At 36.9% G+C, this 14,281-nt stretch overlaps 1 protein-coding gene across 1 annotated transcript; it reads right to left on the reverse strand.

Annotated features, from left to right (window-relative positions):
* Positions 1 to 269: 269 nt before the first annotated feature.
* On the reverse strand, positions 270 to 731 carry LOC112778540 (uncharacterized). The gene has a single exon (XM_025822847.1). It carries the CDS (start codon positions 729 to 731, stop codon positions 270 to 272), a length of 462 nt encoding a protein of 153 aa, XP_025678632.1.
* Positions 732 to 14,281: the final 13,550 nt, after the last annotated feature.

Below are 14,281 nucleotides of genomic sequence, written 5' to 3' on the forward strand. Positions count from 1 at the left end.
ATGTATTCATCAAATTGCACTTTTCAGAAAAAGAAAATAAACTGAAGATATTCTAACTATCAAAAATTGAAATTTGAACTTCCTAATCTACCACCTATAATCTACCTTTAGAAAGCAATGAAATAAGAATATTAAACTGGAACTTAAACTATCTAAGTTGACAATTTTAATCTACTTCTAAGAAATCAGTAAATCAAAAGGATATAAAGTGTTGGGGTGCCACCCAACTAGCGCTTCTTTAGCGTCACTAGCTTGACGTTCTTCCTTCTTTATCTGAGATGGTAGCTCACTCTCTTCTCATCCAGTGAGTCCCCCAAGTAATGCTTGAGCCTATGGCCATTCACAGTGAATGTTCTTTGTGTTGTGTCCTCCATGAGCTCTACATGACCATAAGGTGATACTTTGAGGATGGTGAAGGGTCCAGACCATCGAGACTTGAGCTTCCCTGGGAAGAACTTGAGTCTTGAATTGTACAGCAACACTTTCTGTCCTTCTTTGAACTCTTTCCTTGCTATCTTTTGATCATGCCACCTCTTTGTGTTTTCCTTGTAAATCTTTGCATTGTCATAGGCTTGATTTCTGAATTCCTCCAACTCATTGAGCTGCATTAGCCTCCTTTCTCCAGCAGCTTGATCATCAAAATTTAGCATTTTTAGAGCCCAGAATGCTCTATGTTCAAGCTCAACTGGTAGCTGACAAACCTTGTCAAACACCAATTGGTATGGAGACATCCCAATGGGTGTTTTGAAGGCTATCCTGTAGGCCCATAAAGCATCATCAAGCTTCTTAGACCAATCCTTTCTTAAGCTTTCAACAGTTTTTTCAAGAATTCTTTTGAGCTCCCTGTTTGAGATCTCAGCTTGCCCGTTGGTCTGTGGATAGTATGGAGTTGCTACTTTGTGTTTCACTCCATATTTAGAGAGGAGTGCTTCAAGTTGCCTATTGCAGAAGTGTGATCCTCCATCACTGATGAGAGCTCTAGGAACACCAAATCTGCTGAAGATATTCTTTTTCAAGAAGTTCATCACAACCTTGTTGTCATTTGTTGTTGTGGCTATGGCTTCTACCCATTTTGAAGAATAATCTATAGCCACCAATATATAATTGTTTGAGTATGAGGATGGGAAAGGTCCCATAAAATCAATTACCCATACATCAAACAATTCTAACTCCGTTATAAACCTCTGTGGCATCTTATTTTTCTTGGGTAGATTGCCAGCCCTTTGGCATTTATCACACCTTGATACTAATTCCTTTGCATCCTTGAACATGTTTGGCCAATAGAACCCACATTGTAGCACATTGGCTGCAGTTCTTTCCCCACTAAATGGCCTCCATATGCAGAGCCATGACATTGCCAAAGTACTTCCTGCCCTTCTTCATGGGAAATACACCTTCTCAAGATCCCATCAGCACACTTTTTAAACAAAAAAGGCTCATCCGAAATGTAGTGTTTAGCATCTTTGATTAGCTTCCTCTTCATGTGTTTGCTGATGTTGGTTGGTAGTTCCCCAATAGCCTTGAAATTGGCTATGTCCGCAAACCAAGGGGCTTCTTGGATCATCATCAACTGCTCATCAGGGAAGCTCTCATTCACTGCAATTTGGGGTGCATCGTCTTCTTCCTGTGGGATCCTTGAGAGGTGGTCAGCCACTTTGTTCTATGCTCCACTCCTATCTTTAATTTCAATGTCAAACTCTTGGAGAAGCAGGATCCACCTTATTAGTCTGGGCTTGGACTCTTGTTTGGTAAGCAAGTATTTGAGTGCTGCATGATCAGTGAATACAATTACTTTGGAGCCAATAAGATATGATCTAAATTTATCAAAAGCAAAGACAATGGCAAGTAATTCCTTCTCTGTAGTGGTATAGTTTCTTTAATTCTCATTAAGGACTTTGCTGGCATAGTAAATAACATGCACCAACTTGTCCCTCCTCTGTCCTAGGACAGCACCAACAGCAAAGTCAGATGCATCACACATTAACTCAAAGGGTAGATCCCAACTAGGTGGTGCTATGATAGGTGCAGAGAAGAGCTTGTTCTTAAGCTCTTCAAAGGCTAGCATGCATTCTTTATAAAAAACAAAAGGTACATTAGAGACAAGCAGGTTGCTCAAAGGTTTGGCAACCTTGGAGAAGTCTCTAATAAACCTCCTATAGAAGCCAGCATGTCCTAGAAAACTTCTAACTGTTTTGACATTGCAAGGTGGGGGTAACTTTTCAATCACCTCCACCTTGGCCTTGTCCACCTCTATGCCTCTTTTTGAGATCTTATGGCCAAGAACCACCCCCTCTGTAACCATAAAGTGGCATTTTTCCCAGTTCAAAACAAGGTTGGTTTCTTGACATCTCTTTAGCACCAAGGCTAAGTGGTGCAAACAGTTAGAATATGAATTACCAAATATAGAAAAGTCATCCATAAACACCTCAATGAATCTTTCAATCATGTCTGAAAATGTGGAGAGTATGCACCTTTGGAATATTGCAGGTGCATTGCACAATCCAAAGGGCATTCTCCTATAAGAAAAAACACCATAGGGACAGGTAAATGAGGTCTTTTCTTGGTCCTTAGGGTCTACAACTATTTGGTTGTAACCAGAGTAACCGTCCAAGAAGCAATAATATACATGTCCCACAAGTCTTTCCAGCATCTGGTCCATGAAAGGTAGGGGAAAGTGATCCTTCCTGGTGGCCTCGTTAAGCTACCTATAATTAATGCACATGCGCCAACCGGTCACTGTTCTTGTAGGTATCAGCTCATTCTTCTTATTTGGTACAACAGTGATCCCTCCTTTCTTTGGGACTACTTGCACTGGGCTTTCCCAAGGGCTGTCCGAGATAGGGTAAATCACCCCAGCTTGCAACAATTTCAACACCTCTTTTTGGACTACTTCATTCATGGTTGGGTTTATCCTTCTTTGATGCTATCTTGAGGGCTTGGCTCCTTCTTCAAGTAGGATTTTGTGCATGCACATTGAAGGACTAATTCCCTTCAAGTCTGCAAGTGTCCATCCTATAGCATTGACGATTGGATTCTTGCTAGTAAAGAATTTTATAAAAAATAATCACGTTGTAAGTATAGTTTCTAAAACAACAGAGAATCCTTTCGTACAAAAGTTTGGTTATCACAAGTAACAAAACCCAATAAAATTTATAACCGAAGTATTCAAACCTCGGGTTGTCTTCTCAAGGAATTGCAGGGAGGTGTATTTATTATTGGTTATGAGTTTTCTGGGGAATGTTGAGTTTGGGCAATGGGCAAATAAATAATTATAAATTAAAACAATGAAAATTAACAAGAGAATTTATGTAATTAAAATAAAAAGCCTTGAATGAAAGCATGATTAATTGGAAGAAAATAAATTATTAATTAGAAAAACTCTTAGCAAGGTATGAGAACTGGAAATCTCATCCTAGTTATCCTTATCAGGTGTGATGAGAATTGTTATTGCTCCCACTTAGTTAACCATTACTAAATAAAGGAAAGTCAAGTGGACTAATTAATCTGATTCCTCAAGTCCTAGTCAACTCCTATGGAAAGACTAGCTTTAGAGGGATCCAAATCAATCAGCAAATTCCAATTTTCAATCAACAGCTGAGTTTGATAACTCAAGTGTCACAATTTACTCAACCAAAGCCAAAAGGGGAGAAAATCTATTCGAATAAAAATGCCTTCAGATTAGAAGCAGCAGTAACATAAATAAAAGAAAGAAATCTTAAATCTGAAATACCTCAAATTGTATTGAATCAAATTAAACATAGGAATCCATAAACCAATTTGGGAAAATAAACAAACTAAAGTAATAGAATGAATAAAGTAGAAGAGAATATAAATTAAAGGAACATTGAACCTGGAATGAAGAAATAACCATAAACTGAGAGGAATCCTAATCCTAAAAATCTAAATCCTAAATCCTAAATCCTAAGAGAGAGGAGAGAGCCTCTCTCTCTCTAAAAACTACATCTAATCCTAAAATTGTGAATAATGAAAGTTGTATATGTTATTTTTATGAATGGATGCATTCCCCCACTTTATAGCCTCTAACCTATGTTTTCTGAGCCGAAAACTGGGTCAAAATAGCCCAGAAATCTCCCCCAGCGATTTCTGGTACGTATAGGTCGCTGCAAAGTCACGCAGAAGCGTCATCCACGCGTTAGAATGGATTGGGTTTTTGCTAGGTCACACATCCGCGTGATCCACGCGTTCGTGTCACCTGGCTTCAGAGAAGATATGATAAATTATATATCGTTGCGAAGCCTCGGACATTAGCTTTTCAACGCAGCTAGAACCACATCATTTGGACCTCTGTAGCTCAAGATATGGTCAATTTAGTACCAAGAGGTCAGGTTGGACAGCTTTAGCAGTTCCTTCAGTTTCTTGTATTCCTTCCACTTTTGCATGCTTCCTTTCCATCCTCTAAGCCATTCCTGCCCTATAATCCCTGAAATCACTTAACACACATATCACGGTATCTAATGGTAATAAGAGAGGATTAATATTAGCAAATATAAGGCCAAAGAAGCATATTTTCAATCATAGCACAAAATCAAGAAGGAAAACGTAAAACCATGCAATTAGTATGAATAAGTGAGTAAAGAGTTGATAAAAACCAATCAATTGAGCACAAGATAAACCATAAAATAGAGGTTTATCAACTTCCCCACACTTAAACATTAGCATGTCCTCATGCTAAGTTCAAGAGAAGCTATAAGAGAGTGAAGGGGAATGGTAGAAAGTATGTAATGCAACCTATCTATATGAATGCAACTACATGCAAAATACTTTCATCTACTTGGTTAAAAGTAAACAAATCTTTTAAGAACAACTATGAACTGGATTTTACTAATTTAAATAATAAAATAAAGTACGAGTAAACTTGTAAAAGAAAATAGCTCATGAAAGCCGGGAACAAGGATCCGAGCATCGAACCCTCACCGGAAGTGTATGCACTCTAATCGCTCAGGTATTAAGGTTCGATCTCTCAATTCTCTACTAATCTTGCTTTCTAAGGCTTGCTTTTCTTCTATCAATCAACACAAATTTGATGCATAAATACACATATCAAGAGGTCTTTTAAGGGTTGTAATGGGGTTAGGGTCAAGGTAGGATTGTATTTGGCCAAGTGGACTAAAATCTGAATTCTTAATTAACTTAAACTTTCCACCTAACTTTAGACAATCCATGTAGTCATAATACAACATCTAACTATCCATTAACCATGTTTTCCACATATTCATGCATCCTAATTTTGAGTACAGTACATATGCATTGCTATCACCATTTACTTTGGGGCATTTTGTCCCCTTTTATTATTTGCTCTTTTTTCTTTTCTTTTTCTCTCTTTTATTATTATTATTATTATTATTATTATTATTATTATTATTATTATTATTATTATTATTATTATTATTACTTTATATTTTTTTTTCAATGCATATGATTAAATTATTGAATGCATGAATTATGTCCTAAACATTTCTTTCACATTTTCATAAACATATATAACACCCAATTCTTAAACCAACTGTTTCCAAACTCACTTTCCCCACACTTAATTCATGAGCACTCTCACTAGTCTAAGCTAACCAAGGATTCAAATTAAAGATATTATTATTTTTCTCTTAGAAGGGATAATGAAAGGTAAGGCCATATGGGTATGTAAGCTCAGTGAAATAAAGGCCTCAATTATATAAGTGCGTGCATACATCAAACAATGGAAATATAGAATTAAGCAAGACAAAGATCACAATTTTAGAGAGAAAAACACACACCAAAAATAAAATATTGGTTGATAAAATGTAATCAATCAAATAGGCTTAAAATCTCACAGGTTTTGTGTGTTCGAGCTCTAAACCATGTTCTAGTATAATATTTCTTCAAACAAGTTCAATAAAAAGTTTTAATTTAAATTAGTGAAATACTCTAAAAAGTTTCTTGAAAAAGTAAATATTACTTTAACCAAGTGGTGGTAAAATATGCACAAAATCAAATAAACATGCAATTAAACATGCAAATGCAACAATGAACTAACAAATAAAGTAAAATAATGGTGTTAAGTAGGAATAACTAACCCACGGAAGTCGGTATCGACCTCCCCACACTTAAAGATTGCACTGTCCTCGGTGCATGCTGAAATGTGCAAGTGGACGGGTTGCTTCAACTGATACTTTTCTCCAAAGATTGTGCAGACGGATATGTTGGTTGCCTCATATAGAAATTTCTTTTTTTCTTTCTCGGTGGCCAGCCTGAAAGAAGATGAAAAAGAAGAAAAAGTTACCCAGAAATAAAGATAAAAAAATAAATAAAGTCTGGATGGGTTAATGTCAAATAATGAGGGTCTCAATTATATGGTAGCTACAACATGCAAGTGAGAAAACAATAGAAGCACATGGCATACCAGTGGTGCAAAAGTTGCAACAATGGGGGAGAGAGTGTGGGTAATGCAAGATAGTGTAAGTTCATGTCAATGCAAGATAATATAAGTATCATGAAGGAGTAGCATTGACTTATGAAGAATAATACCTAGTTAGAGTAAAACAAGTCATGAAGCACCAGAATAATTCAAGAAAATATGCAACAGTTGAATAAAAAAATTTTAACACCAATGGAAAAATAATAAATTTAGAAAAGAAAATAAAAATATGCACAAAATTAAAATGTAATGAATGAAAGTATGCAAATAAATTAAGTAAAATAGAATGAAAGTGAAGAAGGATGAGAAGTTAAGAAGAAGAAAGTAAGAAAGAAAGAAAAAAGAAGAAAGAAATAAGAAAGGGAAAGTAGAAATTAGGATTTGGGGAAGAAAAGATAAGATAGTTAGCGCTGATCTGGATAAGCTATGCGGCGCAGCTGACGCGGACGCGTCGTTCACGCGTTCGCGTGATTGGAGATATTTGCAAGTGACGCGGATGCGTGGGGCACGCGTTCGCGTGACTTGATTTGTGCTAGTGGCACGAGAGCAGCCTCGCGTTCGCGCAACTCTCTGTTTTAAATGTATTTTGCCAAAAATATGGGTGACGCGTTCGTGTGGGTGACGCGATCGCGTGAACGGCATATTTTGAAAAACGACGCGGCCGCGTGGGGTACGCGGTCGGATAATAGGGCTTATGCTTCCAGCATCATTCCAGCCCAGCTCCATCATATCTTGCTGCCATACACCTCTTTATGTCGATTTTTAGGGGCACGTGTTCGCGTGGGTGACGCGAACGCGTAGGAGGCTGGTTTTTCAAATTGACACGGACGCGTCAGCAACACGGTCGCGTGGGCATATTTGTGCCTAAGGCACGCCTCCAGCCACGCTTTCGCATGACTCTCTGCTTCTTTTCTCCATGTTTTGAAAGCACCTATGACGCGGACGCGTCAGCGACGCTTGTGCGTCGCGTGCCTCTCTTTTTTTTATGCAGAATGCAAATGCAAATACGGATGCAGGCACTATGAATGAATACTAAATAAAATAAAATAAAATAGAACTAAAAATAAAACAAAATAAAATAAAACTAAGATTGAAAAAGAACGATTATACCATGGTGGATTGTCTCCCACCTAGCACTTTTAGTTAAAGTCCTTAAGATGGACATTTGGTGAGCTCCTTGTCATGGTGGCTTGTGCTTGAACTCGTCTTGAAACTTCCACCAATGCTTGGACTTCCAATAAGCTCTATCAATACCAAGTAAATTCTCAAGCTTTGATGGAGTTCTTCACAAGCTCTGAGCTCCCAAATTTGATCTTCATATATTCCTGGATCCCAAATCTTGATTCTACACCCGTCTTCAAGTTGATCATCATGATTCTATCCGGGTGGTAAGAAATCTGAATTCTCACTAAGGCATCCAAACAGCTTCCTAGACCCATTCAGTTGAGCTTTACACCAATACTTGCATTTCAACTTAGAGTGTGCAACTGTATTGAACCTTGCAGGGCAACTCCTACCACTAACCATTTTCCTCTTACTCTTAATGCCACAAAGAGCTCTAAGCTGGCCATCTGTCTCAAGTAAACCATATTCAAGTGGGAAAGTAAAGGGCAAGGATAAGAATTTTACCCACTTGAATGTTGTATTGGATGGTAATGGCTTTGGGGGAGAGGTCTCCAACAGCTTTGGGAAGGTGATTTCAAGCTCAATTCCCTTGTGCTCTTCTTTGACAACTTCCACCTCTTTGCAAGCTTCTTCAATTCCAACCTCTTCCTCTTGGTAGCTTTCTTCCAAATGAAACTCTTCTTTATGGCTTACCAAGGGCATGGGAGGTTGTGCTTCCTCTTCTTTAATCTCCATCTCTTGATCAACCTCTGCAAAGTCTTCAACCATGATATGCCTTGGAGGTTGTACACCTTCCTCAACATTAACATCAAACATCTTGGAAGGAGGCTCTATGACTGGACTTTCCCATGGAGGTTCAACATCTCCTAAGTCTACAACCACTTCTTCCTCTTCAATAATTACTGCTTTATCCAGTTATTTTAGTATAAAATCATACTCATCCTTGATGATTTTCTTTCTATGATAACTCCTTTCAACTATTCCTTCATATTCAAGGGTCTCTCCTATCTCCACATTTTGGGCCTCCTCTTACTCTAAGACAAAATCAGATTCCTCTTTGATGTCTTCCTTCACTAATTCTTCAGCAACTCCTTCGACTTCAAGGGTCTTCACTACCTTCATCTGTAGGGCCTCCTCTAGCTTCTTATGAGGTATGAATTCGCAAAGACGATCCCTTTTCTCTTGTTCCTTGTCAATAGCATAGCTGGGATCACCTTGCTCTTGGATTGATGGATGTGGATGCTCTTCCATGGAGGGTGGTGATGGGACGGAGAGATCATTATGTTTTTAAGAAGGAAATGCACTAGAGTTTGAGGGTTGAACATTGGAGGTAGAGGGTTGGTTCATATGGGATATAAGATTTTGGAGTGTAGAGGTGAGACTAGTGATAGAGGCAAGTGTGTTATGAAGCTCTGTTTGCCCTTGGTGAATAACACCAAGGGTGTTGTCATCCCGTGGAGGTTGGGTGGATATGGGTTAGGGTCATATGGAGGTGAATGGTGTAAAGGGGCTTGTGAGTATGGTGGTTCAAAGGTATGTTGGGGAGGTGGTTCATAAGCATATGATGGGGCTTGTTGGTAACTACAAGGGGGTCCACCATATTTATCATCTTGGTCTTCACCTCAGAATGGCTCTTGACCATAGTAATTTGGTGGATGTTGGTTGTCACGAAGGGGTCCACCATATCTAATGTCTGGGCATGCATTGTAGGATGGTCGTTGTCCATGGTATCTTGGAAGGTGTTGTTGCCGAAAGGGTTGATCAGATCCTTGTGGCTCCTTCCAACTTTGATTGTTTCGACCTTGATGCATGTTCCTGTTATAGCTTCCATTCCTTCCAACAACATTAGAACCAAACTTGAAACCAGAGGTGTGAGAATTCATAGTAGCAAAAGAAAATAAAAACAAAAACTAATAAAAAAATTAATGAAAATAAACTCCTAAGACTAAAAGCACTGACAACAATATAAGATAAAGATTTGAAAAAAGGTTTAAATTTTGAAAAGGTTTGATATTTAAAATTTTAAATTTAAATTTTTGAAATTTGAAATTTGAATTTTGGAATTTAAATATAGAAATTTGAAATTTGATTTTGAAATAAGATATGATAAGATTTTGAAAAAGATATGATTTTTGAAAAATATTTGAATTTTGAAATTTAAAACTAAAGATAAGATAAGATAAAAATTTTAAAATAAAAATCTGAATTTTTTTTGTAATTTTCGAAAAAATCAATTAAAATAAAGAGAAAATATATTTTTGAATTTAATGAGGAAAGAGAAAAACAATAAAATGACACCAAACATAAAATTTTTAGATCAAAACGAAGAAAACAACCAAGAACAACTTGAAGGTCAAGATGAACACGAAGAACAACTTGAAAATCAAGAAAGAACAAGGAACATTATTTTCAAAAATTTTAATAACTAAATAAAAACCAATAACCTCTTAATTTACGAAAAAGAAAAAATAAAAACAAAAATAAAAACAAATAAACAAGCAAAAAGTAAATATTTACAATAACCAATAATAAGGCACACGTTTGCAATTCCCCGGCAACGGCGCCATTTTGACGATTGGATTCTTGCTAGTAAAGAATTTTATAAAAAATAATCGCGTTGTAAGTATAGTTTCTAAACCAACAGAGAATCCTTTCGTACAAAAGTTTGGTTGTCACAAGTAACAAAACCCAATAAAATTTATAACCGAAGTATTCAAACCTCGGGTCGTCTTCTCAAGAAATTGCAGGGAGGTGTATTTATTATTGGTTATGAGTTTTCTGGGGAATGTTGAGTTTGGGCAATGGGCAAATAAATAATTATAAATTAAAGCAATGAAAATTAACAAGAGAATTTATGTAATTAAAATAAAAAGCCTTGAATGAAAGAATGATTAATTGGAAGAAAATAAATTATTAATTAGAAAAACTCTTGGCAAGGTATGAGAACTGGAAATCTCATCCTAGTTATCCTTATCAGGTGTGATGAGAATTGTTATTGCTCCCACTTAGTTAACCCTTACTAAATAAAGGAAAGTCAAGTGGACTAATTAATCTGATTTCTCAAGTCCTAGTCAACTCCTATGGAAAGACTAGCTTTAGAGGGATCTAAATCAATCAGCAAATTCCAATTTTCAATCAACCGCTGAGCTTGATAACTCAAGTGTCACCAATTACTCAACCAAAGCCAAAAGGAGAGAAAATATATTCGAATAAAAATGCCTTTAGATTAGAAGCAGCAGAAACATAAATAAAAGAAAGAAATCTTAAATCTGAAATACCTCGAATTGTATTGAATCAAATTAAACATAGGAATCCATAAACCAATTTGGGAAAATAGACAAACTAAAGTAATAGAATGAATAAAAGTAGAAGAGAATATAAATTAAAGGAACATTGAACCTGGAATGAAGAAATAACCATAAACTGAGAGGAATCCTAATCCTAAAAATTTAAATCCTAAATCCTAAATCCTAAGAGAGAGGAGAGAGCCTCTCTCTCTCTAAAAACTACATCTAATCCTAAAATTGTGAATAATGAAAGTTGTATATGTTATTTTTATAAATGGATGCATTCCCCCACTTTATAGCCTCTAATATGTATTTTTTGGGCTGAAAACTGGGTCAAAAACAGCCCAGAAATTGCCCCCAGCGATTTCTGGTATGTACAAGTCGCTGCAAAGTCACGCGGAAGCGTCGTCCATGCGTTAGCGTGGATTGGGTTTTTGCCAAGTCACGCGTCCGCGTGATCCACGCGTTCGCATCACCTGGCTTCAAGGAAGATATAGTAAATTATATATCGTTGCAAAACTCCAGACGTTAGCTTTCCAACACAACTAAAACCGCGTCATTTGGACCTCTGTAACTCAAGATATGGTCGATTTAGTACCAAGAGGTCAGGCTGGACAGCTTTAGCAGTTCCTTTAGTTTCTTGTATTCCTTCCACTTTTGCATGCTTCCTTTCCATCCTCTAAGCTATTCCTGCCCTGTAATCCCTGAAATCACTTAACACACATATCACGGCATCTAATGGTAATAAGAGAGGATTAATATTAGCAAATATAAGGCCAAAGAAGCATATTTTCAATCATAGCACAAAATCAGGAAGGAAAACGTAAAACCATGCAATTAGTATGAATAAGTGAGTAAAGAGTTGATAAAAACCAATCAATTGAGCACAAGATAAACCATAAAATAGGGGTTTATCAAGCATCTTTATGTTATCTCAGCACTTGAAGTAGCTCCTCTTCTTGCTCCTTACTCAAGCTTGAATTAATGATCACTGGGTAAGTGTTATTGTCACCCAAGTATGCATACTTCAAGCTTGGAGGCAGGGTCTTCAGCTCTAGTTTTAGTGTTTCCACTTCCTTGTTGTCCGTGTGGTTCAACATGATTGAATTCTCCATGATCTATTGTGATAACTCTCCACCTGATGCTTGTTGTTCCAACTCCATAATCTCTTAACATTGTTCTTCCTCCAAAACTCCTTGAACTATCTTTTCTATGGTATCTACCATCATGCACTCTCTTATGGATTCTTTGGGGTAACTCATTGCTTTGAAGACATTAAAGACTATCTTCTCTCCATGTAATCTCAAGACTAGCTCCCCTTTTTGAACATCAATAATGGCTCCAACAGTAGCTAGGAATGGCCTTCCTAGGATGATTGATGTGTTGTCTTCCTCTTCCATATCCAGCACGACAAAGTCAGCTGGGAAAATAAACTCTCCCACTTTCACCAACAAATCCTCCGCTACCCCATGAGGGAATTTGAATGTTATGTCAGCTAATTAGAGTGCCATCCTTGTTAGTTTGGCTTCCTCAATCTTCATCCTTCTCATCATGGCCAAGGACATGAGATTGATGCTTGCCCCCAAGTCACACAATGCTTTTTCGATGGTGATATCACCTATGATGCATGGAATTTGGAAACTCCCAGGGTCTTTCATCTTCTGAGGAAGCTTCTTTTGTATGATAGCACTGCATTCCTCAGTTAGTATTATGGTTTCTTTCTCTACCCAATTCCTCTTTCTTGTCATGAGCTCCTTTAAGAATTTGGCATAGTGCGGCATTTGCTCTAATGCCTCAGCAAAGGCTATGCTGATCTAGAGCTTTGATGAGCCGAAGTCACACCCCATTATAAAATTTGTGAATCCGTTCTTTTGGCAAGTGATGCGTGAGCATCTTTCCTATCTTTTCCTAGTGAATTTGCATATAAATTGTTAAGTTTAATCAAGAATTAATTATCTTTTAGCCAATATGGATGCTACTTTGAGTCTTGTGCAATTTTATTTATTTCAGGTAGCATTCGGATGGATTTGATGGAGTTTCTGCAGAGGAAAAAAAGAAACCAAGGAGTTGACCAGCGAGGAGCGACGCGTGTGCGTGATTTAGAGCTGTCCATGGTGACGCGTGCGCGTACCTGACGGGTCCGCGTGTCTCACGAAAAAGATCATCGACGCGTACGCGTGACTGACGCGTACGCGTGACATGCGTGACATGCAGAATTCGCAGAAAAATGCTGGGGGCGATTTTGGCTGCTGTTTTGACCCAGTTTTCAGCCCATAAAACACATATTAGAAGCTGCAGAATGGACGGAACAAGTTGTCCCCATCCATCAATTGAAGACTTGATTATTAATTTTGATTTAAATTTAAATCTTATTTTAGGAAAAGATATTATTTTAATTTTAGAAATTAGATTTTAAATTAATGAGGATTAGATATAAAATGGAATTCCAACAGGGTGATTCGAACACAACATTATTCCATTTCAATTTACAATCCTTATTTTTCTCTGAACCATGAGCAACTAAACCTCCATTGTTAAGGCTAGGAGCTCTGTCTATTTGTATGGATTAATTTTATTGCTTTTTCTATTTTAATTCATGTATGGATTTATAATTTAAGAATCGTTTTCGCTCTTTATCTTATGAATTTGGGTGGAACGGAAGTATGACCCTCTTTCTATTTGAGTTCTTGTATAACTTGGAAAAGCTCTTTACTTGAACAACAACTTGAAAACATATTCTCCTAAATTTTAATTATCTGGATTTAACGGGATAGTGACATATAATCCTTTTTTTTGGGTAATTAGAGTTTTTGTGGCATATAAACTGGAATTTGATCATCACCCTCTAATTGGAATTAATTGACCAAGGAATTGGCAATTGATGAAAATTAGAGGAGACTAGAAAGGTCTAAGGAATTAGGGTCTAGCCACATATAGTTTGCCAAAAATTAAATCCTACATGATTCAAATAGTTAGTAAGAAAAGTTAATTCGGAAAAATAGATAACTCTGAAGCCTTAACTGTTTCTCCATATTTTATTCTCAACTTACTTACTTGCCTTTCTTTAATATTCTTGCTATTGTTTAATGTCTGTGAACTCTCAACACTATTTTTTGTTTGCCTAACTAAGTAAATTAATTAACCATTGTTGCTTAGTCCTTCAATCCTCGTGGGATCGACCCTCACTCACCTGAGGTATTACTTGGTACGACCCGTTGCACTTGCCGGTTAGTTTGTGGACTATAAATTTCCGCACCAAGTTTTTGGCGCCGTTGCCAGGGATTGATAGTGATTAACAACTATCAGTTATTTGATTGCTTAGATTAGGCATTTTAGTTTTAATTTTATTTAATTTTTGGTTATTAATTTCGAAATTTTTTTAAAATAACACTAATATTTTTCCTTAATTTCTAAAATTAAGTTTGGTGTCACCTAGTTAATTTTATTTTAATTGTCT

The sequence above is a fragment of the Arachis hypogaea genome, chromosome 19 (assembly GCF_003086295.3).
Source record: "Arachis hypogaea cultivar Tifrunner chromosome 19, arahy.Tifrunner.gnm2.J5K5, whole genome shotgun sequence".
Taxonomy (NCBI): Eukaryota; Viridiplantae; Streptophyta; class Magnoliopsida; order Fabales; family Fabaceae; genus Arachis; species Arachis hypogaea.